The sequence below is a fragment of the Hyaena hyaena genome, unplaced genomic scaffold (assembly GCF_003009895.1).
Source record: "Hyaena hyaena isolate Hyena2069 unplaced genomic scaffold, ASM300989v1 scaffold_325, whole genome shotgun sequence".
In the NCBI taxonomy this organism is placed as follows: Eukaryota; Metazoa; Chordata; class Mammalia; order Carnivora; family Hyaenidae; genus Hyaena; species Hyaena hyaena.
In genome coordinates, this window is record NW_024080957.1 from 53,673 (window position 1) to 79,199 (window position 25,527).

Here is a 25,527-nt window from a genome sequence, read left to right on the forward strand (position 1 = left end):
ATATACAGGGGCGCCTGGGTGGCTCAGTCAGTTGAGTGTGTGACTTCGGCTCAGGTCATGATCTCACAGTTCATGGGTTTAAGCCCCGCGTCACGCTCTATGCTGACAGCTCAGAGCCTGGAGCCTGCTTCCGATTCTATGTGTTCCTCTCTCCCTGCCCCTCCCCTGCTCATGATCTGTCTCTCAAAAATAAATGTTAAAAAACAACAAAAAAGAATACACATACAGAGGGGGCCCTGGGTGGATCAGTCGGTTAAGCGTCCGACTTCAGCTCAGGTCGTGATCTCGTGGTTTTCGAGTTCAAGCCCCACATCAAGCTCTGTCTGCACTGACAATGTGGGGCCTGCTTGGAATCCTCTCTCTTTCTCACTCTCTCTCTCTCTGACCCTCCCCCACTTATGCTCTCTCTCTCTCAAATAATAAGCTTTACAGAAAAAAAAAAAAGAATACATGTATACATGTTTTACTCTAACATGAGCTCCAGAAATGTTAAGGGGACTTTATTCCTTTCTGAGGAAGGGTGGCACATATCCTTTTTTTTCCCTTTTTGGTAATTTTTGTTTGCTTGGGCCCTGTCAATTTATTGTTTATAGCATCTGAATGGAGTCACACTGTATGTTTAAACTGTATTCTCTGATTTGCAAAATTAAATTTTTTTTTTGCTTTCATTCTACTGTCCAGATTAGCCATTCATCTCAATGTGTAGCTACTACTGTTTCCTAGAACATCTTCTTATTTCATTATTTATGTCCCTGATAAAAATGTTAATTTTAAGAGTTCAAATAATCTACTATCTGGGCACTTTTATGTACCTGCACGATAAAGTAGATCAGACAGTCCAGGCCTGTGAGGAGTAAGGTGGACAGGGGTAAGTTCTTGGCCCATGAAGGGCGACAGGAGCATGGTACCTTTCATTGAGTTTCATTGTTTTGTTGATGCCACATTGACAAGATGTTCATAAAGGAGTCCCACTAACTGGTTCTAGAAGTTTCTGGAAGTAAAGAGGAAAAGCCAACAGTCATTCCCATCTTGAGAGAAACTATATCATTTTCCTGATGGAACAGAAAAGTGCCTTAAATCCTAGCTGTACAACAAAGTTCCCACATGGCTTTACAGAAATTCTTAGGCCAATTAGAATCTCTGGTGTGGGTCCAGCCAGCTGTAGTTTTGAGAGTTCCCCAGGCGATTCCATTGCATAGCAGCCAAGGTTGAGGATTCAAGAGGCTAGTAAGCTGATTAGGTCAATAGAAGGAAAATAAAAAGTGTAAGTCTCAGTACAGCTTAAGGAACTCAACAGTGGAAAAAAGTTACCCCACAAAAATATGTAAAAAGTTGGGAAAAAATGGGACAATTTTGTAGTTTCTAGTTGAGGTAGCCATAGACATCTTCTCTTGATCACTGTTGATCACATAGTGAAGGTTAAGATATTGGCTGAGAAAACCAAAGATTTATAAATTGATCCAAGAATGTCTGAAGGACTTTGAGGTCTTTGGCTTTGGAAGATGGAGGCTTATGGACCAACACTTCCAACTTTAGGTGATCTTTAGGGGCTTTTTGAGCTGTGGATATTTTACCCTGGTGCATACACCTACACACGCGTGCTCACATCTAACCTAAGGATACTTATACCTTATTAAGAAACCTTGTGCTTGGAAGGTTTATTTGGTTTTGAAGATGTGCCAGGGCTCCTGACCTAACAAAGATAAAGTGGATCTGTTTTAATCGGTGCCACTCTTTTGATCTGTATCACATATTACCTAGCTTTTCTCAGAAGATTATATACATCATGAGCCAGCCTGTGAGGGCACGGAGCGTTCCCTTCCTGTAGTTCTGGGGTCTGGTGAAGCATCTTCTGTTCAATAAGTATTGACTGAGCATTTGTCAGTGACCCTTGCACACTCTACTTTGTTTGTAGGAAGCAGTGCAAGTATTGATTAAGCACTCTGCTGATGTCAACGCGAGGGACAAGAACTGGCAGACCCCCCTCCACGTGGCAGCTGCCAATAAGGCTGTCAAGTGTGCAGAAGTGATCATTCCCCTGCTGAGTAGCGTCAACGTCTCTGACCGAGGGGGGCGCACAGCCTTGCACCATGCTGCCCTGAATGGCCACGTGGAGGTGAGTGCCATCATCATTGGGAACAAGAATTCTTCCTACGGGCTCTCTTAGCCCCACGTGGGACCTAATCTTAATGCTGAGGGTTTTTAGAGAGTGTGATGCATATTTCTGTACACCAAACCTTAGGCAACCGTAGCTATTTTTAAATTCACAGCTATTGGGTTGAAAAATTAGCCATCACCTCAGTCTTTTCCTCCGACATACATGCTGCATGGTTGCCTGTGACATCATTTTCGTACTTTGTGTGAACTCCAGGTCTCTGACCCACCTTGAGATTCAATGTTAATTTGACTCAGAGTGTCTGCATGTTGGTTTCCTTTCAGATGGTCAACTTACTCTTGGCCAGAGGAGCAAACATCAATGCATTTGACAAAAAGGACCGGCGTGCTCTGCACTGGGCAGCATATATGGGTAAGGATTCCATGAATGGAAAGGAGAGTGCAGATACCTGAGCCTAAAGAAGCCATGAGCCCGGTGTTAACCATGTAGGCCTTCTCTTGGGAAGGCCTGACTTCTTTCCAAGGTTGGGATTCACCTTTGTTAAGATTTGGTCCATTTTATTGGCCTACATAGAGCACTCCTATTAGACAGTTGCTTTCTCGGAGATTCATTTTACCCACAGAGAAGAGGAAGGATGAATCGTGGTCCAGCCCTCACTGACGGGGTTTCGATCTGGGATGGAGAGCGGCATGAATGCTGCTGCTTTTGGGCTTGTTATGGCAGCAAAGTGAAGTGTTCAAAAAGAAAGAGGGCTAGCTAGCAAAGCAAGGACACGTAAATTCCATGTGTGCTTTTATTTATAAATATTTTTGAAAGAAACAGAAAGGAAGGAAGGGCAGCCCCCTGGCTGTTGTGGAGGTTAAAGTGACCAGAGGAACCATGGAGTATCCTGCCTCTGTACCTCCGCCGAGGCTGGGGCTTACTGTTCCTGCTTCTTCCGGCTCGAGGGGGAGGGATGAAGGAACCCATGACACGTCCGCGTTTTTCCTTTTCACTTCTGTTGGCACAAATACCGCTCACAAAGATAGACCTCATGGAGTTTATTCTCAGTGTATACTTGTGGGAAATGAAGAGCTAAGATCTTTCCTTTGTGTTTCTAACTGGAGAACGTCCTGCAATTTGAAAAGCTGATGAGATTCTATCAGCCCCAAGTTGTAAACAACCTGAATGCCCACCCACAGGAGACTGTGTTGGTGAACTATAAAGATCTGCACAATGGAGGAGCGCCTGGGTGGCTCAGTTGGTTAAGTGTCCGACTTCAGCTCAGATCATGATCTCACAGTTTGTGGGTTTGAGCCCCGCGTCGGGCTCTATGCTGACAGCTAGCTCAGAGCCTGGAGCCTGCATCAGATTCTGTACTTCCCTCTCTCTCTGACTCTTCCCTGCTCACTCTCTCTCTCTCTCTCAGAAAAAAATAAAGCATTAAAAAATATTTTTTAAATAAAAATTTAAAAAAAGATCTGCACAATGGGGAGCTATCCTGTAACTTTTGTGATGATGTCATTAGTATTTATTAACATACAAAGAATTTGTGATATGTTAAGTAAAAACAGATCAATTCACGGTATGGATATTATGATCCTCATTTTTGTGAAAAAATATGCAATATAAACTTTCTATTCAGGTGTCTATTCAGTGTACACTGAAATGTCTATTCAGTGTTATATACTGAAATGTTAGCTGATTACCTCAAGGGATTGGTGATGATGAGTGATTTTGGTTTCCTCTTAACACCATTTTGCCTTTTCTGAATTCTTTTTAGTAAGCACACAGGCCTTTTATTATCATTAAAACAATAACATTAATTAATTGTGGGGAGAAAAAAGAGTGGATTGGGTAGGGATTATGTGGCTGTAGATCAGTCTGGATGGGTATTTCAGCTTAAACCATCAAAAGCTTAAGATTTTGCAAGCGTATCATTTTATTTAAAGACAGCACAAACTTTCACGCTGACTGAAGCAGATTGGATGTCTGCATAATACCTGCAGAACTGGTAAGTTAGGGGACACTTACCCCACTAATGTTTGTGCAGAGCACACACTAGACTAGCGTGAGATGGGACTTAGAGATCCTGGGGGTTCAAGTTTGTTCTTTGCTGATGTACAGTTAAAATATTTGTGTAGAATTGCTTTTTTGTGTGTCACCAGGATACAAATAGGAAAAAATATATAGATGGCTATCTTTAGGGAATAAAGGACAAAACTAGGACAAAAGATAATACCACTTAAGCTTAAGATAACACCACTAATAATTGAACATAATTTTTCTATATACAAGTCTTGGAAAAGAGTAAAATTTTAATAAAACAAGCCATGATTAAGCACTCTCTGTCTCTCTGTCTCTCTCTCTCTCTCTCACACACACACACACACACACACACAATTTCTCTCCCTCCCCCCCCCCCCAATAGACTCCTCTCTCCATATCTCTCTTTATCACACAGATGCACACACACCTCCACATATATCTTAGGCCTTTGGAGTTAGTACTTATCTTCTACCCCTCTATTATGAACCATGTTCAGAGCAATGACCCAAAGCATCAACTATCTTCAGTCACAATATAAAGGGCAAACATTTATCATACTGTTTATAGTAAGGTAGGGTGTAAAGGAAAATATTCTAGGAAATATGCCAACAGGAGTTGAATCTAAAAGGGTTTCTATTTAACCAGAAATTCACAAGAACACTTTTAAGTTGAACCACATGAAATTGGCATTTTTGTGGTCCAAAACTATGGTCAAGCAGCAGCAATTTCATATGATTTAACAATAATCTGTAGTTATTCTGATTGGTTTTTTTTTCTTCCACTAGTTTCTCCAAACCAAATTTTCCTTGTTGGACTTTTCAGTGAGGAATGGCAATTGCTTTCAAAAGCATTGCTTTTATTTTAACATAATATATTTTAGGTTGTGGTACTAACATGTTTAGCAGGATTTACAATATTGGTGACAGTAGAAGCTAATAGAGATAATTTAGGTGGTATAAATTGTCAAATTATCCTAAAAAGGTTCACCATGTCTTCTGTTGCTTTGTTTGTAAAGGCCACCTGGACGTTGTGGCATTGCTCATTAACCACGGCGCAGAAGTGACTTGTAAGGATAAGAAGGGTTATACCCCCCTGCACGCTGCAGCCTCCAATGGACAGATCAGTGTGGTCAAACATCTCCTGAATCTGGGGGTGGAGGTGAGCTATGATTAATGCATCAAAAAATAACCCGTCGTGTATTTGTGGGTCTTCCGTTGTTCTGAATCCTGTTTGCACTTTAATTCAACAGGGTAAAAAAAATCACCTTTATTTCTAGCATCCTATCTTTCTGAGTTTATAGGGGCAATCAAAGGGCAATGGGAGCATACAGCAAGTAATGAAAAACCAGAAAGTGGCTAACTTTCTGTGTAAACATAGAGAAATATTTAAACATATATATTGCATGTAATACATATTAGCCTGTTGTTTTTTAAGTAGGCTAGGGTTCTTCATCCCACCTTCAGAATTCAGCCTCCTAAGTTAGGTGTACATGCAGAAATAAATGAGTCAATGACAGGGACAAACAGCAGAAATGTCCAGTGCTGAGCCGGAGAAGTCAGCTCCATCCCAGTCTCCCTCAACTAGCAGAACAGGGGCAATGTGGGGCTTTGGAACAGCCCTGTCCCTAGAGGAAAGGAAAACTATCTTTCCTGATTCAGTTCTCCTCTGGCAATTTGAGGCAGCTTTGCCTTTCATTCTTTATCCCTTCCCTAGCCAAAAACTCTCTCCCTAGGAGTTGAAACCTCCAACTCCTCCCAGTTCACTTTTTGTCACATTCACTTTTTGCTGTCTTTCCCTTGGGATGACAGGCATTCCCAGGATGACCACACCAGGGCGAGAGAAAGCTCTGAATCATTATGTTGACAGATGGATGTTTACTTTCCTTGGTGCAGCCATTAGGCTTTTTTGTGTAAAATGCAATAAAGTGGCTCTGGTGATTTTACCCACCCTGTCTTGGACTCATTTGCAGATCGATGAAATCAACATCTATGGAAACACAGCCCTTCACCTGGCCTGCTACAACGGGCAGGATACTGTAGTTAACGAGCTGACTGACTACGGTGCTAACGTGAACCAGCCCAACAACAGCGGGTTCACCCCTTTGCATTTCGCTGCTGCCTCCACACACGGTGCTTTGTGTCTTGAACTGTTAGTAAACAACGGGGCGGATGTTAACATCCAGGTATGACATTCTCAGTCTCTTTCTGGACTAAATGAGCCTCTGCTTAAGCAAAATCAACTGTTGTAAATTATGCCCGGTTTTAGTAAATCAGAACTCTGAGTACCTTGCCTCCCGCAGCCTTGTCCTGTGTTGGCGTGCTCCAGAAGCTTAGCCATGTCGTTACCGCAGAAGTGGTCAGACAGCTGGAAGGCACTGAGGGTCTAGCCACGTGCTTTTGGTAGCTTAGTGAATGATCTAGAGCAAATACTGGTCTCCAGGATATTGACTTGGCTTAGTTTCTAACACTGAGGTGAATGTTGAGCTAATATGGCAGAACTGCTTGAGAATCAAAAGGAAAGCCTAAGGCAGTGATCGCAGCTCTGTTCCTAACCTGGCATAGCCCACCAAAAAGTTTCTCAGGCATCGTCCAATAGCAAACCCTAGATAGTGGCTTTAGTATTGTAACACTGACCTGGCTCTAGTAGTCTTTATTCGGCAAACTTACTGAGGATTATCTAGTGCCCTCTGTTTAGTTCAGAAGGAGTACTCCAAGATGAGATATGAGCTCTGCCTTCAAGGAATTTCCAGTACGGTAAGGAGATAGTGTGCTCGGATGTTCGTGAAGCAGGAGAGAATGTGCTGAGTGGAATGAGACAATAATAGAGTACTGCAAACTATAAGAAGCAAGCCAACACCTACTTCTTTCTTGAGAATCAAAATTGGAGCTTGCTTCTGAGCTGAGACTCAGAAGATTGATATCAGTTGAGATGAGAAGGGATAGAGAGAATCTGAGAGAGGGCATTCCAGGTAAAGAGAATCATGTGAAAGGGCTTGGGAGTTCTGGATAGGAAAAATTCTGGGTAGACTCTAGGTTAGTAGTTAGCTCACTGTAACAGATAGCCAAGAGGAGCTTATGCGTGCAGCCCTCACCATCCAGGTTACATCATTTGAATGCATTGAGATGAGGTCACTCACCTGTACTCATCCTCAACTTCCCTTAGCCCAAGCACATAGGAATCCTAAAGCAAGGTCCCAGGGTATTCTGCTTCTGCTTTTGAAAATCTACCATTCCTGAGATTTGATTTTAAGAATAGTGGATCAATCTGTTTTATTTTTTAAGATTTATTTATTTACTTAAGTGATCCCTCTACCCAACTTGGAGCCCAAACTCACAACCCCAAGATCAAGAGCCATATGCTATACCAACTGAGCTGGCCAGGTGCCCCTGGATCAATCTATTTTAATGACCTTTCCCATTCACTATTAAAATCTTTTTATGTTGTTTTCTTATGATTTTTAATAGTGAGGAAATATAAGACAAATTTTCAGAATAGTCATTTATTGTGCTTGAATGAATTGTGTGAAAGAAAGTACCCAGGAACAAGCTAACAAGTGACCTGACCAAGGAGAGGGCTTATCAACTAGCTCAGGAGTTTGGATTTCTATAAGCTGTTGAGATCAATACTCATTATAGAGATTATGTGATCCAAACTGACCATTAGAAATAGTAATCTTGCCACAGAACATAAGAGAAAAAATTGTACGTATGACTACATAAAATTTTTAAATGTTTATATGGCAAGACAAAACAAAAGAACCCCCCCCGCCCCAAAGAAAAAAACCAGAAACTAAATTGAAAGAGGAACAACTCAGAAAAATTTTTCTGGAATATACATGATAAGCAAAAAGTTAATACATTTAATATATAAAGAGCTCATAAACATCAATAAGAAAAAGTCTGATAACCTTGTTTAAATTCTGGGCAAAGACAGATCGCAAGAGAGATAATATAATACCCACTAAACCTATGAAAAATATTCAGTATCATTAGTAATTAGAAAAGTGCAAACTAATACATAGGTATATTTGCCTTTAAGATTGGCAAATAGAAAAAAAAAGAAAAAAAAAGAGGGGTGCCTGGGTGGCTTAGTCGGTTAAGCGTCCAACTTTCCGACTTTTGCTTAGGTCATGATCTCGCGGTTTGTGGGTTCGGGCCCCGCGTCGGGCTCTGTGCTGACTGCCAGCTTGGAGCCTGGAGCCTGTTTCAGTCTGTGACTCCCTCTCTCTCTGACCCTCCCCTGCTCACGCTGTCTCTCTCCTAGAAATAAATAAAACATAAAAAAAAAAAAGAAAAAAAAAAAAGAAAAAAAAGATTGGCAAATATGAACAAGACTTAATACCTAGTGTTATCAGTGAAAAAATTAATATGTAGTAAGACAATATCTAATTTTTTAATTTAAAACTGTATGTGTCTGTGTATATGAATAAAAAGAGAAAAATATTTGGAATATGTACCAATATAATATCATTGCAGAGAGGCAAAATTATGATTTGGATTTTTAGTTTATTTTTTATGTACTTGTTTTAATCTTCTGATTGTGATACATGGGCATTTGTTATTTTTATAACCAGGTGAGAAAAAACTATTTTTATTTTTATAAAAAGAAAATTCAAGTATAGTGGACCTAGAGAGAGGACAATTAGAGAATAACTAAAAGTCAATAAAACTGGTCTAGATAAGAGGTAATGAGTCCAGGGGAGTTGGCACAACCAACAGAAGAGAGAGGCTTTGCAGAAAGAAAATCAATGAAATTTGGATGGATAGGAGATAGAGGAATTGAAGACAAGTGTAAGAAGTGAGATCTGGTTAAGAGATAATACAGCATAGTGGTTAAGTGTTCAGTTCTGAGTCTAGACTGCCTACATTCCAATCCTAGCCTTGGCTTTCAGTAATTATGTAATCATAAACAACCTCTCCGTGTATCTGTATATCTGTAAAGTTAGGGAAACAATAACGTCTTCTTCATGGAACTGCTGTGAGGATGAAACAAGTTATTTCACATAAATTACTTAGAACGGTATCCCTCACATGGCAAGCACTCGATAAACAATTACCATCATTAGGGGGGATGTCAGGAGAAAGAATAGACTTAGAAGGTAAAACTGACAAGTTATTTTTTGAGAAGGTGATTTTGAGCCTTTGGTACAGACAGTCTGAGAAAACCAACAATGGAAAATGTGATCCTCCATCATGGGAAAGCAGTAGAGAATGGAAGAAAACAATTAGGCTGCCTCAGTCACACAGAGATGATCGATAGTAGAGGCTAGAAGAAAAGGATGAGGTCATGCAAGGAGAGAGTACCTCAGAGCATGAGGAGAGAAAGGATGGAGGATGCCAGTAACTCTTTAGTCTTAGGATCAGGAAGAGGAGAAAGAGCCAGAGAAAGGGATAAAAAAAGAAAGGTTAGAGAAGATAGAAAGGGAGTGGAGGGGAGTATAATGTCTTCCTGAAGGTGGAAAACAGGCAGAAATGAAGAAGTAAAACAGAAGAGAGTGTTCAGTGGAGTCGATCCAGGGTCCCAAGTCGGGGGTAAGAGACTATGGGGCATCAGAGACCTAGGACCTGTAACCCAAGGTGGAAAGAGTCATCATATGGCATAGAAGTCACCGAGGATGGAAGGAAGGCAGGAGGTTAACAGGCGGCCAAACTTGTTGTTCCCAAAACTTGTGACACTTGTATTACCATACTGGTATCTGAAGGGAAATCCTTGAATTCTCCAAATAAAGGAAAGTTATTGAAGTTAAACAAAGTAGCTCTTTTCATGAACTTTTAATTAATTAACTCAAGGAGTTATCTGATGTTCTCCATTCCCTCTTGCCTGAGAGCAAGGCTAGAAGGCCACTTTCTGGCACACCTCCCTACTTCCCCCCAGTTAACTGCGATGTGTCAGTTTATGGCAGCCTTCTCCCCCATAAATGGACCTAGAAAGCATGGCCACATAATTTAAATAATTAATTTTTCACATTCACTGCTAATCATTCAATACTCAACATGAGTATTGAAAAAAATACCTTTTTTTTTTTTTTTTTAAATCTGAGACTTAGGTTTATGTAATATCTGATCTGTGTAAATGGGACTTTGGTTTAAATCTAGCCTTTTGCTTCAGCCTCTTTCAGTCTACTCTGTTTATATCCGATTTCCTTCTCTTGAATCCTCCTTCATGATTCCGGATGCACTCTGGAGCCATAGACTGTCTACCATTTCCGTAGAGCCATTTTGTCTGACTCTGGAGATAGTTTTCTAATTGAAGTTGTTATCTCTGTGTACCCACAATGCTCCTTGGATTTTGAAAGTGTTTGTAGATTGCAAGACAATTTGTATTTGTTTATATTTTCCAAAGTTTGACAGAAATAGCATATTGAAATGTGGCCAAAACCCATGCACGTGTTCACTTTGTTTTCCTCTATCCTTACAAAGTACTAAGAGTGATATCTTCATGAGCAATTACAAGATGATGGAGAGGGGAGGGAGAACATGTGTCCTGTACACATTTTACAATCCCTCATTTTGCTTAGATTGACCACGGCCATGTCTCTTTGTAGTGTTGGTTTAATTATGATAAAATAATAAAGACACAATACTTTATACAATAATGCACTGAAGGTTCACTTGTATTTTGCAAATAGGAAGAGCATGACAAGATATGAAATAATTTTTCTTCTCTATTAAACATTACATTGTAATTCCTGTGGCATCTCAAAGCTCTTTTTGGAAGCATTCAAAATGTTAAAGAAAGCACTCAATACATAGTTATTCCAAATACTACTTAGATAGATTCACAAATTACCATTGCCAGGTTGCCTTCCTCCAGGTCACTAGCGTTCAGCCTGCCTATGGTCTGAATTCTTTTCCATCCCTAGGTCTTTAGTCTATTTAGCCCTCAGACACTGGAGCGGAAGCCCATCACACATCTACTGAAGTGAACTAGCTCTCTTCTTTATTATGTACCAGGTCTGAATTATAGAATGAGTTGTTCAGCAGAGGCTGAAGGTGAAAACTGGCACAGGCAAGAGAAAGAAAGCAGTGATAGGGACATGACATGACACTTGGAACTTTGGAGAGGATGTGAGGAAAAAAGAGAGGAATGAATGAGAACCAACCGTGGCTTTTAGAACCATTAAAAAATTGGAATACATATGGCTTTTTGCAGATTAGTGTTTTAGATTGCTCTTCCGTTGAATTAGGAAGCCCTATTGGGCATCTGACACATTCCCCCTAACCCTTGCTGGCTGGCCTTAATGTTATCTTATAAATGCTCTATAGCCCTCCGGTAGGACCATTGAGCTGTGTGACTACAGGAGGCATGTGCCACAGACACAAGTTCCTGGGTAAAAACAATGTCTGTGAGTTTAGGGAGGGTTTGGGAGATGTTGAAGGATGAGGGAAAAAGGCATCCAAAGTGGAAGAAATGAATGGATTTCTGAGGAGAATGGTGGTCAAGGAAATTGAGATGCTCCATTTAGTGAATGGTGTTGAATTCTGCCCTGGAGGAGGCAGAATGTTTATAAAATATTCTTCATCTTTATTAGTTTTTCTTCATGAACATGGATGAACCATGCCTACATCAACAGAAGGGCTTCTTGCTTAATTTTAAAAATTTCTCAAAATAATAGAATCTTCCAATCACTAACTACAATGGGAAAATGAGTCTAGAAATAGGAAAGAGACTGGAAATTAAGAAAAAAATCTTATAAAGGCAGAGGTTTGAATAAGTGGAAGAACTGAACATATCCTCTCTTTTGAGAATGCAAAGAATGTTTTATCCTTCTCTGACGTTCTTAAAACAGTGGAATAACAAGTCCCCCTGTGTGACAGATTTCTCAGGCAGATAATGAAACTCAGTAGGATACCTAGTCTCAACCTGAATATCCTGAGTTCTAACTTGTAAAGACTAAATAAAAAGTATTATCCTTTGGACTTCCATTAGTTTCCAATGGCTTTTTGAAGTAGCAAGTTCCCTTTACATCCATACCATATAAATACAACTGTTCCAAAATGGCTACCATGATACTCTCAATGCTTCCCATCCCCATCTCCTCCCACCATATCCCAAAAAGGGTAAGATATCAGCTAAGAACTGGACTCAGTGGTTGATGAATCCAGGCAAAGATAGATCTGATCTAGCTGTCCTTTGTATTTTACCAAAATTTGGTCATCCTGTTTATTTGCCCCTTTACCAAAGGCACAACCAGTCCATGGGAGAAAATGGTGCGGTGTTTTCTGTCCCTGAAATGGAACCATCATGGTCAACTGCACAACACAGAAACCGGTTATTTCTGCTTTGGTTCTCTGGCTACAACTTAGGTAGTTAACTACCAAGTTGGTAGTTATTCCCTGTAAAACCTTTAAGCTGTTTTCTAGACAGGAAAAGTTCTTAGCTAAGTATTTGTAAAGATATTATCTAAACAATGAAATATTTATGGCTTTATATATATTTAACTAATCCTAGTTATGTTTTCAATTAAATTTAAGAGAAAATATTGGAGCAAAATTTAAAGAAATAGCACCACCTAGGGACAAGTTCATGTCAACTCTGCAATTTCTGGAATTGTATCCTTATTCTCTTGGTTGCTGATCCTTTGCCTCTAAATATATCATTTCAGTAAAGCTTCAAGCTTACTTCCATCTTCCTTTCTTAATCTTTTCTGACTCAGGTTATAATCATATAAGATGGAGAAAATATCCTTTTTTTCTTCCATCGGCCTGATGACTTTTCACTATAAAGATTATTTTCAATTGATGCTCTTACTGCTCTGATTAACTCTTTCCTTGGCACAGATTGTACGTAACTCTTTTCTTCCTTTCTAAGGAATGGGCTTTTAGGATATAATAAAAATTCTTCTGTTAAACCTCTGTGGTTTTTATAAGCTATTCTAGCCCACAGTCTAAAGCCTTTTTATGGCTGCATAATATGTGTGTGTGTGTGTGTGTGTGTGTGTGTGTGTGTGTGTACGTATCACATCTTCCTGATCCATTCACCTATTGAGGGACAACTAGGTTGTTTCCATATCTTGGCTATTGTAAATAATGCTGTAATAAAAGTAGGGGGTGCATATATCTTTTGAATTAGTGTTTTAATTTTCTTTAGGTAGATACCCTGTAAGTGGAATTGCTAGATCACATGGTATTTCTGTTTTTAAGTTTTTGAGGAACCTCCGTACTGTTTTCCACAGTGGCTGTACCAATTTACATTCCTGCCAAGAGTGCATTTTAAAGCACAGGTATATGGGTTTCATTTCAAAAGTGAATTTGCATTTTTGACATCTCATATTTAACTTCAGACTTTGGAAAATGTTCCTGAGACTTAGAAAAATAAGGTACCTGAATTTCTTTCTCCTCTCTTTTCTTTTGTTAACAATACCTGAATTAAAGGATACATTCTGTTTATTGGGGATAATTAATATTTTCTTTTTGGTATTATTATTTTCATATGAAATTCTGTAAATGACTATTTCTTAATAAATATATAGGACTTTGGTATTTGGCATAATGATGATCATTATATAGATTTTGTACATTTTTCATGTTTTGGCTTAATCTGCGCCAGAGAGTTCCATCATTTATATCTTGAATAATGAAGAGATGTATAAATTCAGCACCTTTCCAGGTGATCATTAAAATGGCAATTTGCTAAACCATTGCATGTCATAATCCTATGATTTCTAATGAGTTAAATGAAGCAGGCATTTCTGTTTTGGAACAATAAAAAATGTCGTTGCGCTATGGAATTAGAATATAGGAAATGGTGGAGGATTCCACGTCTGTTTTGAGAGTTACAGTCATTTATAGCAGCATAGTTAACATTAGGTCAAACAGGGCCAAGCCAGTTAATACATCATTTGTCTTTTCTCGTGTACTTTTGACAAAAGTTGGAAAAGAAATAAAACACCTTTAAGGAAACCATCTTCATCAGTAGATCAGTAGAGGAAAAAATATTTTGGATGATTGCTTCAGTTTGAAACAGGATAGTTTAAAATGATCAGTGTAACTAGACATTTCACATTTCCTCTCTAAGATAGTTTTCACTTCTTGGGGCAGCTGGGTGGCTCAGTCCATTAAATGTCTGCCTTTGGCTCAGGTCGTTATCTCACGATTTGTGAGTTCAAGCCCCACATTGGGCTGTGCACGCAGAGCCTGCTTCAGATTCTGTGTCCCCATCTCTCTCTGCCCCTCCCCCACTTGTGTGGGGGGGGGTGTGGGGGGGGATGCGTGTGAGCTCGCGTGTGAACATGTGCCCACTCTCTCTCTCAAAAATAAATAAATAAAAACTTTTAAAAAATAGATATGATGTGATGTTATGCAGTTACTTGAGACTTCATATATATTTTACCTTTTGCTTTCAAAATTATCTTTTGCTTCTTATAATTTTTTTATTATACTTTTTAAAAATTTAAATTGGTATTTTTAGGGCATCCCTGTTTCATAGGGATATTTCAGATTGATGTCACTAATCCATTGTTTCTCTCCCTTCATTTTTTAGAGTAAAGATGGCAAAAGTCCACTGCACATGACAGCTGTCCATGGAAGGTTCACACGGTCACAAACCCTTATTCAGAATGGTAAGAGATTCTTCCCCAGTGTCGTTATTTGAACGGTGTCCTGATCTGAGCGTGGCTGTCAGTTATCTGAATATGAAAGATGATGCTCTGTTTTAGATAATGGTCTGTTTTATTTAGCTTAGATTTACACCATCCTTTGATGCACTTTGCTAAAAGTTCTTTACCAGACATATCATCACCATCCAGCTTAGGGGCAAGAACATAAAGCCTCCATTTCTCAGTTAATTCCCAGTCAGTCAAAGAACATATGAGTTTCAAAACTGTAAATGATGTCCTTATATGGGCTTAAGGTCCTGCATTCTTCACTCTGAATCTAATAAAAATAACTATCATACATTTTCTAGCAGCAAATCTGAATTATTTTTAAGTTTTAGAATTCACCATAGTTTCCTAAGTTAAAACTCTTTAAGCTACTTGGACAAAGGTAGGAAAAATGAGATGACTCAGAGGAAAAACAGTTAAGTGCCTGATATAAAGGATGATAAAGTCATGGGCTTGAAAGAAACCTTGGAAAGTCACATAATCTAGTAATTTTCCAGGCTCACTTGGAAAAGTATACTTGAACCACTGGGTTGTCTCTGTAGCCAAAGTACTAGGGAGTGTCACTTCACATTATGGTTTATAATACTAGTATGGGTTGTGGCCAGCATCTGTGAGTAGATTGACCTTGACCACAGAACTACTGCTTCCTTAGCAAATCTTAGAGACAATAAAAAAAGAAACAGGTTTAGTCTAAAATTCATGCTGACATTCCAGGTAAATTTGGCAGTTCCTAAACTATTTTTAGTTGACCCACATTTGTACTTTTTAAAGTTCTGGCATTAGTCAGTTTCTTAGACCTGTCTTTTTCTCATCTTTAAGAATTTTGGACGAATTGTTAGTGGTACTATGTTATATCTTAGGTACTCAAGTCATAAAACCAAAAAGTTACTTGACATTTGGATGGCAGATCAGCCAGGGAAATTAAGCTTAGGAAGCAAAATATCTGCAGCAAAGTGAAGGAAATTTATAAGCATTTCAATGTAACTATAGGGAAAAATAAACCCTGACAAGTTTCCAGTGAGCAAAGGAAGATAAAATGAAAATTAGCTGCATAACAATCATTAATTCTAATTTGAAATATGTGGTATGTCTTTGAATCCACTTTATTGAAAGGGCCACATTAGTTGTTTTGTTTTGCCTTAAGTAAACAAGGGGAGGTGGGGAATGACCCTAGAAATTTTCCTCACACTTTCCTCATCTCACATATTTCTCAACTTTTTTTTTTTCCCAGAAACAGTGTCCCCTGCCTTAAAAATAAATAAAACTAGGGAGACTTTTGGATCCATTTTAAAAAATTTAGTGTGAGGGGCGCCTGGGTGGCTTAGTCGGTTAAGCGTCTGACTTTCGCTTAGGTCATGATCTCGCTGTTCGTGGGTTCGAGCCCCGTGTCGGGCTCTGTGCTGACTGCCAGCTCAGAGCCTGGAGCCTGTTTCAGTCTGTGACTCCCTCTCTCTCTGACCCTCCCCTGCTCACACTGTCTCTCTCTCTCTCTCCTAGAAATAAATAAAAACATAAAAAAAAATTTAGTGTGAATTTGGGGTGCCTGAGTGGCTCAATCGGTTAAGTGTCCAACTCTTGATTTTGGCTCAGGTCATGATCTTGCAGTTCATGAGATCGAGCCCCACGTCGAGCTCTGTGCTGACAGCGTGGAGCCTGTTTAGGATTCTCTCTCTCCCTCTCTCTCTCTCTGACCCCACCTCTCAAACTAAATAAATAAGTTAAAATAAAATTGAGTCTGAATATAATCAATAGGCCTTCTTTGGTATAAAAAGCTTTGCTTCTTAAAGCATATTCAGGCACCAGTGGTCAGGTCAGAGAGAGAGCAAGTTTTCCCTTTGTGAGTATAGCCTTCACACAGCTCCCCCCCTGTGGCCAGACAGCACTGGCCATCTCCTTTGAATCAGGCCGTGACACATCTCCCCCTGGAATGTTGGTGTGCTGACGGCTGTCTGGGGGTGTTGCTGGCTCCTTTGACCTCTCCAGAAGCCGTTCCTGTGGACTTGAAAGACTTCCATTTCCTGTCTGGGCACGGTTGCTAATTTTTTGAGTTGGGATGAGACCTGAAAGAGAACCCATCTCTCGTTCTCTGTGATCAAGGAGCCTGTTTCAGAGCCTCATTCTTGCTGGCCTGGCATCTTGCTTGTGGGTTGGGTGGAGTCCAGGGGCCTGAAATGATAAGGATAAAGTGGCAGTAATACATCGCCCATTATATATAATGATACAGCTCATGTTCAGTGAGTGTTCACACTGCCAGGTGCTTGGGTAAGCACTCCACATAAATCCTTTCAACCACCCCATGAGGAAGAGTTGTTGTCGTCATCCCCATTTCAAAGAGGGGGAAACTGAGGCATGGAGGTTGTCACTTCTGTCAGGATACATGGCAGGTTTGTTGAGGACAGCGATTGGAACACAGCCAGTCTAACATCAGAGACTGAACTCTCAAGCACTACACTTACAAATGCATTTTCTGGATGCACAGTGGCATATTTAAAAAATTTTTTTACCTTGAATTTTATTTACTTTAAGAGTCACATATCTGGAATAGAGTTGTCCCTGTGGAAGGATGATTTGGCATTCTCTTCTGTCAGCTGACAATTCTTTGCATTCATTACACATCTGAGAGCTGTGAGTTCTTCCATTTGACATTTTCAAAAATGCCCTCAGGGAGAAGAATAGGAAGCTCTTTTCTTTCCTCCTGTTTTTCTAGCTTCCTTCTGGGAAAAATCCAGAGGCTCACACCCCAGGATCTGGTATCTGTCCCCCAGAATGGGTCACTGCACAACAGGATTTGGAATGCTGGTCCCACGTGGGGACACCAGTTGGCTCCCTTACAACAACTGAGCATGCTTCTGAGGAAAATTCTTTGTGTTTATTTATTTGTTTTGTTACATCACCCTGGTGTTTGGACTTTGTATGGCCTTTCTCTACTTCCCTGACTGTTCTCTAGTCAAGAGTTATTAGTTCTTCATAACTTTGTTTTTCCGGGATCATTCAGCATCAATACGACAGTTGTTAAATAAGAACTAAAAGAGAAACAAACAGAAAACCCAAACACACACACACACACACACACACACACACACACACCTCTTTTATTTTTATAGGTGGTAGTGGACTACCTCTACTGTTCAATCACATTGTTTGTTGTCTGAAGCTATGTTGTCCCAACCACCGTGTGACACTGTGTGACATCAAGAGGCATGTATGTGATCCAGCCATTGGCACTAGGTGGCTGACTCAAATGCTGTGTGGCAGGTCACAAGGTTTCAAAAATGATGTCTGCTTCATGGAAGCTTTAAAAGTAGAGTTTGAAAAGGAAGAGTCAAGTGATAGGTTAAGATGATTCATTGTGAGATTTTTGACCTTTTGGCTCACAATACTTCTGAGGCAGTTTAATAAGATGACCTTATTTATGCAGGAAAAACTAACTTCAGAGGAATATTTAGATAATGCTGCATAAATTATCCCTTCTGACATGCTTGCTGTACTTCTAAACTCACGAATGTTTATTTTCCTCACTAATTATCAGTAATCAATTACTAGCATTTCACTTGCAACCTTCAAATATATTGTAAAGATATTTAATTTACATTTCAGGCAAATCTTAAAGATTTTTAAGTGAAAATGGAGAGGTTTGGGAAATAACTACAAAATAGAAATTGATTCATCTAGAGGTCCTACTTTAATATCAAACATATTTCTGAATAACAAATACAATCTGTCTTTTATTTTTCTACTAGTTACGATGTTTTTCTTAAATCTTTTTTAAATGACAACAAATGCATATGTGGAAGGTAATTAAATATAATTTTATAATTTTACATTGATTTATGAAATGGTAGTAACAACAATAAGAAATTTATCAACTCAGCCCTTTACATTTTCCAGTATTTTTCACTCTCTTCTTTCCCTACCCAATATTGGGCATATTTCGGGCTGATAAACACGGAGGCTCTAACCTAACACTTCTTAAGAAAGGTTTGGTGCCTCTTGACTGGAAAGGACATGAAGTGATGCAGTATTTGTCCAGGAAAAAGGTTTCTCTGAAGTCTGGGGATCTGCGTCTTGCATCTCCCTGGATCAGCTCTAGGGATGGACCTTTCAGGCCAACTACTGCTGGAAGCTCTTAGATACATGGGCCCTGGATTGCTCTGATGTATCTGTGGAGACAGTATTGCAAATAGTTTCACATGTGTCACTTTCTTTATTGTCAGGATGTGGGGAAAGCCTATCTAACTTCATTGCAAAATCTAAATACTATAATAGAAAATACACGAATTCCAAAAAATAAGGGCTTTTTTCAGAGTAAAAAAATGAAGAAAAATGAAAATATAGAGGGAAAATATTTGTAATGTATATTACTGATAAATGGTGAATCTCCTACATATTTTGAGAATCCTCGAAAATCAAGGAATAAAAAGCTACACACACACGCGCACAAACACACACACACACAAAGAAAGAGAGAGAGAGAGAAAAAATAGTCAAAAGCCATGAATAAATAGTTCATGGAAAAAGATAAACAAATAGTCCTTCAATATAGGCAAAGATGCTCGAATTCCTTAATACAAGAAATGCAAATGGAGACTAGACTGAGATAGTACTTCTCACCCATCACATATCAGGTATTCAAAGACTTGATTAAGCTATGGGGGAAAAGACATTCTCATACATAGCTCATGTGAATGGGAAAATGGCACAGCATCTAAAGAAAAAAATGTGGCAAAATTGAACAAAACTACATATTTCTTTCTTTGACTGAGAAATCCCCTTTCTAGGAATTTACCCTGAAGATTCATCCCACAAATAAGAAAAAAAACATATGCATGAAGTTATTCACTGCAGCTTTCCTGATAATAGCAAAATGACATTTACTACCTAAATGCTCACCCTACCAGATAACTCGTATATCCATGCAATGGAAAATAATAAAGCTGTACTAAAATGAGGAATACCTGAAAGAAGTGATTTGTAAAAGTATATTTAGGAGATTTTCAGGATATATTGTTAAGTTAAAAAAAAAAAAACCAAGGTGTGTTTATTTTTGCAAAGAGAAACAAAGAAAGCATGAACCAAAACTAATGGAAATGATTACTGCAGGATGTGGTTGAGAATGAAGGGGAAGGGATGGAAATCAGAGTGAAGCTTTTAAAAAATATAATTTTGACTTTTGAATGTTTTACATATTGGTAAAATTAAATCAAAAGCTGGTAAAATTTTGGAAACAGACAGAATCCAATGAACCTAACTATGTAGCAAGTTGATAGCATACAGAATAAAGAATTTAGGTAACTTTTGAATAAAGTACTCCCTGTTTATGTTAAAATCCTTGCAGGAAACTTTGTTGGGATATAAGATATTCGCACGGTCTCGAAGTACCCCCCACAAATTGTTAAGTACAAAGGGGAAAAGACATTTTGCAATGGAGAGTACTGGTGGGCATCACCTTAACCAAGTAATCAAGCTCCTTTTTTTTGTTTTATTGTGGTAAAATATATATAACATAAAAATTTACCATTTTAACTCTTTTTAAGTGTACAGTTCAGTGGTACTAACTACATTCGCATTTTGTGTAACCAACACCACTGTCCATTTCTAGAACTTTTTCATCTTTCCATACTGAAACTTTACACATTGCATCATCAAAATTTGCATCATCTAGTGAAATAACCTGACCTATGTGCACTGTGGAGATGCAGTGGGAAGTGCACATCAACTCTGGGGTGTTCTTGACAAAATGTTCCGCCTGAATCTAATCAAGGAAATAATCAGACAGCTCTAGAATGCAGGACACTCTCCAAAGATATAAATGACATAGGAGATGAATAAATGAATGAATGAATGAATGGCAGGAGGGTTGTTTTAGATTAAAAGAAACTAACGGGACATGACAATCAAATGGTAGCAGAATCTTTTATTGGATCCTGGATTTTAAAAAAGTAACAGCTATAATGCTCATTTGATGGATAATTGGAGAAGTTGGAATATGCTTTTATGTTAATAAAATTATGATAGCAACATTAAATTTCTTAAGTATACTAACAGAATTATAGTTACGTAGGAGGATGTCTTTGTTCTCAGGGGTGAAATGTTATGATATCTAACTTATTTTAAAAATGGTTCCTCAAATAAATGAATAGATAGACAGACTATATGTACATATATATTTAGGGAAAAGGGAGAGAAAGAAAGAAATGTAGTAAAACAAAAAGCTGGGGGAAAAGAAGACAAAACAAAGTACATGAAAATACTATATTATTAAAGGGACTGTTGATGATTCATGTGGTAAATATAGACATTTTCATTTCGTAGTCTATGCATTTATTCATTTTACTCATCATAATTTAAACCAAATACTCAAACTACATAAAATGTTTTCCTGAACTTCCTATTCTCTTGGTTCATATCCTTTAATATAAAGTTTTTATAAAAGTTTTATAAAGTTTTAATATAAAGTTTTTAATCCAGCAGGTAAATTAAAATTAAATGTATCTTCAGAATTACATTTTATGGAATTTGATTACATTGTTCCTTCAGAGAAGGAATTCAGTTGTTAAGTTTTTAAATCTTTAAAAAATTTTTTGTTTATTTTTGAGAGTGGGTGAGACAGAGCATGAGTGAGGATGAGACAGAGAAAGAGGGAGACACAAAATCTAAAGCAGGCTCCAGGCTCCAAGCTGTCAGCACAGAGCCCGAGGCATGGCTTAAACCCATAAACTGTTAGATCATGACCTGAGCCAAAGTCAGATGCTCAACCTACTGAACCACCCAGGTGCCCCTGGATTTTAGATATTTAAATAAGACAATATGGAATGACTTTTCAAAGCATTTCTAACAAACTTCTCTCTGTGTCGATTTAATAATACTACTAGTTTAGATGGTGACCTGTCCCCTGGAAAGACATTCCCATTCTTGTACTTCAGAATAGAGATGTACACAGAGGGGAAAAGTAATCAACATTTGGACAACAGGAGTGACTAGCACAAAATGTAGTATCTGAATCAACCTGAATCCTTATGTTATTCCATTTTAAAACATCTCTTTCAGGAGGTGAAATTGACTGTGTGGATAAGGATGGCAACACTCCTCTCCACGTGGCTGCAAGATATGGTCACGAGCTTTTGATTAACACCTTAATAACCAGCGGAGCTGACACAGCCAAGTAGGTTACAGCAGAAGGGATTCTGCCATGCAGTAGATTGTTTCTGCTTATCTAGGTTGGGGTGGTTCTGTACCATTGTGCTAAATACAAATGAAATTTAAACTAAATTAACTGACTTTAAATGATGGATGCAAGGAAGAGTCCATTTTATTTTCAGCTACAGCAGAAAGAGGCCTATTCCAGTGACTTTAACCAAGGATACTTGAACTCTATTCCTAACTCTACTTTCTAATATTCTGTTCTTTCCAATATTTAATGTTAGAAAGCAGGGAAACCACAACATAATTGGGCAAATTCAGAATTTATTCAGGGTGCTTCCTTAGTTTTAATGATATGATTATGGGGTACAATTGAGTAAATCATCTACATTGGGAAGGAGGACCTGACTTCATTTTACACTTCAAGAAGAAAATATAAAGCAGCTGTACAAATCTGTCACAATGTGGGGTGCTATGGGAAGTTTCAGAAATAAGTCACCTGGTTGATACCTTCAAGGAGCTCATAATTTTGTTGGAGGCCCTCTTAAGACAAAGAACCATGCAAGATAGTATATCACAAAGTTCTAAATGAAGCAGGATTTAAGTGGCAAAATGTTCAGTGTAGACAGCATATACCACAGGGTGTAGACAGGAAGGAGAGAGCTCAAAGGTGGCAAAAGCCTTTAAGCGGAAGGTGAGTTTTAGGTAGGCTTTGAAGGATGACAGTGATGTGGGTAGAGCAGATGGCGGCCTCCTGGGCAGGGAGGAAAGCAGGAACAAAGGTTGAAAGAGTCCTATTCCACAGTACTCTGCCCTGAGGTCATATCGTGTTGCACAGGTTTTCAAGGGCACTACCTGGGCTCCAATCCAAGCCACCTTGCCTGTGAACTGTGGGACCTTCAGCCATTGCTTAAGGTCTCTGTGCTTTGGTTTCCTCATTTCAAAAATGGGAGTAATAATAGTACTTGCCCATGGGTTTGTTATGAGGATTAAACGACATAATTATTAGCAGATCTCTCTGCTATTGGTTAAGATCTATATGAGTTACGTAAATATATCTGCTAATATTATCAAGCAAGATAATCTATGTTAAAAGCTCTTTGAAGAGTGCCTAGCACATAGGAAGCTATCAATAACTGTTTTTTTTTATTACTTAATGATATGTAGTAGCACCAAATTAAAGAGAGCTTTAAATGACTGAATAAAGAGTGTAGTTTTGATCACAGAGACTGGGAAAGAAAAACCAAATGTTCAGTAGAACGATATAAGGACAGTGTAACACAAGGAATTCTATTTTATTTGCCAAGTGTTGTGCAACAGGATTGAAAATCTTGCTTGAGAATAAACTGGAATTTAAATAATCCATGGAAGGCATCAGTGGGTTCCAGCGACCTTCTGGGGTACCCGTCCAGTGGTGGGAATAAGGTCAGAGCAGATGCCTGCGGTACTGTGAGGTGTGTACCACGCTATGTGATCAGGCAGGGAGACACAGACTCTGCGGGTTTCACAAAAGAGGGGGCATTTCAGGGGCGCCTGGGTGACTTAGTCGGTTAAGCGTCCGACTTTTGCTTAGGTCCTGATCTCGCAGTTTGTGGGTTCGGGCCCCGCGTCGGGCTCTGTGCTGACTGCCAGCTCGGAGCCTGGATTCTGTTTCAGTCTGTGACTCCCTCTCTCTCTGACCCTCCCCTGCTCACGCTGTCTCTCTCTCTCTCTCTCCTAGAAATAAATAAAAATATTAAAAAAAAAAAAAGAGGGGGCATTTCAGCAAAAGGAAGGATGGATAGGTGTTTGCCAGGAGAGCAAAATTGAGTGAGGTAAAAAGATAGAGGGAAAGCAAGGAGGGCCATTCCAGGAAGAGGGAACTGTATTTACAAAAGCACAAACAAGCACATGTGTTGAAAGCAGATTCCCAAGCCTGGCTTCTCTGATGTGTGTGGAGGAAGGGAAAGAAATGAGGTACGAAGGCAGGAGAGCCACATCTTGAAGGACCTTGCATGTCCCGCTAAGGATTTGGATTCTATTCTGAGGCATTCAGAAACTGTTAAAGAATTCTAAGTGGATGTAGGGAACTCTATGTCTAATGATCCCATTCGTATGTGAGAAAGATCACTCTGACAATAGCCCAGACGTGTGGGAGGTGGTCCAGACCAGAAACGCGTGGCAGTCTCCTGCAAATGTCCAGGGAGGAAAAGATGAGGGCTTGGGCTCAGGACGAGGCTGCGGGGGTGGAAAGAGAGAGACATACTGACAAATAGGAAGAGTAGTGGGCTGTCTCCTTTCAGAATAAAGGACCTTTCTGACTAGGCTATCGCAGTTAAAAGAAGCAGTTCAGTCTTGTGGAAGGAGCACTCTCCTAGGGTTCAGCAGGCTTTTACAGATTCAGAGTTCCGAACTAGATCATGGCTCCCCAAAGCCAGAGACTGCAAATGCTTGGTGTTCATTAGTCAGAAGGAGACTATCTAGGCACACACACTTCACCTGTGATATGTTAATGTTTTCAGTGGTACTTTTCTTTGAACTTAGGGTTACTTGCAGAGTTTTTTTTTTAATGTTTTATTTATTTCTGAGAGAGAGAGAGAGTGTGAGCAGGGGAGGGTCAGAGAGAGAGGGAGACACAGAGTCTGAAGCAGGCTCCAGGCTCTGAGCTAGCCGTCAGCACAGAGCCTGATGCAGGACTTGAATCCACGAACCATGTGATCATGACTTGAGCCGAAGTCAGATGCTTACTTGACTGAGCCACCCAGGCGCCCCTACTTGCAGAGTTTTAACCAAACAACCATGAATTTCTGATTTTCTTTCAGGGTTGGATCCATATGAGGGTAAACGGGGCTCACTACTTACTTAAAATTTCCCCAAACACATTTACTCAATAAGCACAAAGTTCATTTCTCGGTAATGATTTTGCCTTCAGTTTATGCAAACACACACCATGTGGCTAAAGTGCCTTAGAGGTGGCACTGCTGTTCAAGTGCCCTTTCCTCCCATTGACTGTGCTGTGTCCTGGGGATGCCACTGAGGCAAACATTGTCCCAGCCTCAAAGAGCCACATCTGCTTTTGTCACAGCTTATCTGGGGATAAGAATGCTCCCTGCAGTGGGGTACCTGGTGGCTCAGTCAGTTAAGCATCTGACTCTTGGTTTCAACTCAGGTCATGATCTCATGGTTCATGAGTTCAAGCCCCACATTGGGCTCTGCACTGTCAGTGCAGAGCGCTTGGAATTTGCTCTCACTCTCCCTCTCTCTCTGCCCCAACCCCACTTGGGCTGTCTCTGACCCTCTCAAAAGAAATAAACTAAAAAAGTAAATGAATAAAAACTGCCTCCTGCAGCAAACTGTGGTTCATTAGGCTACAATCATGTGTACTTTGTGTGTGTGTGTGTGTGTGTGTGTGTAGTACATGGGGTGGGAAGTCACCTGAGGGAAAATATCAAAATGAGGTGTAGGGGTGGGGGGGGGGATGGACTTTGGAGAAGATCAACTTTGCTAAAGGCCCCAGAATATCAGTGTTCCCTGGGCTCCATGTAGATCTATGTCAAGTAGCTCATTAAAGAGGAGGAAAGTAGGACTTTCCTTCTATAAATAAGAAAACAAATTGTATTTATGAAAATTAACTTATCCTCATTCATAAACAATAGACTAA

The 25,527-nt window shown here is 39.5% G+C and overlaps 1 protein-coding gene across 2 annotated transcripts in view; it reads left to right on the forward strand.

The window, feature by feature from the left end:
* Positions 1-25,527, forward strand: part of ANKRD44 (ankyrin repeat domain 44) — a 154,726-nt gene that overhangs the window by 20,772 nt on the left and 108,427 nt on the right. For both annotated transcript variants that reach the window (XM_039248951.1, XM_039248952.1), the window contains exons 3-8: positions 1,916-2,116; positions 2,440-2,527; positions 5,160-5,302; positions 6,114-6,326; positions 14,627-14,705; positions 21,795-21,909. In XM_039248951.1, the coding sequence (XP_039104882.1) occupies positions 1,916-2,116; positions 2,440-2,527; positions 5,160-5,302; positions 6,114-6,326; positions 14,627-14,705; positions 21,795-21,909 (839 nt within the window). The remainder of the gene's footprint in view (positions 1-1,915; positions 2,117-2,439; positions 2,528-5,159; positions 5,303-6,113; positions 6,327-14,626; positions 14,706-21,794; positions 21,910-25,527) is intronic.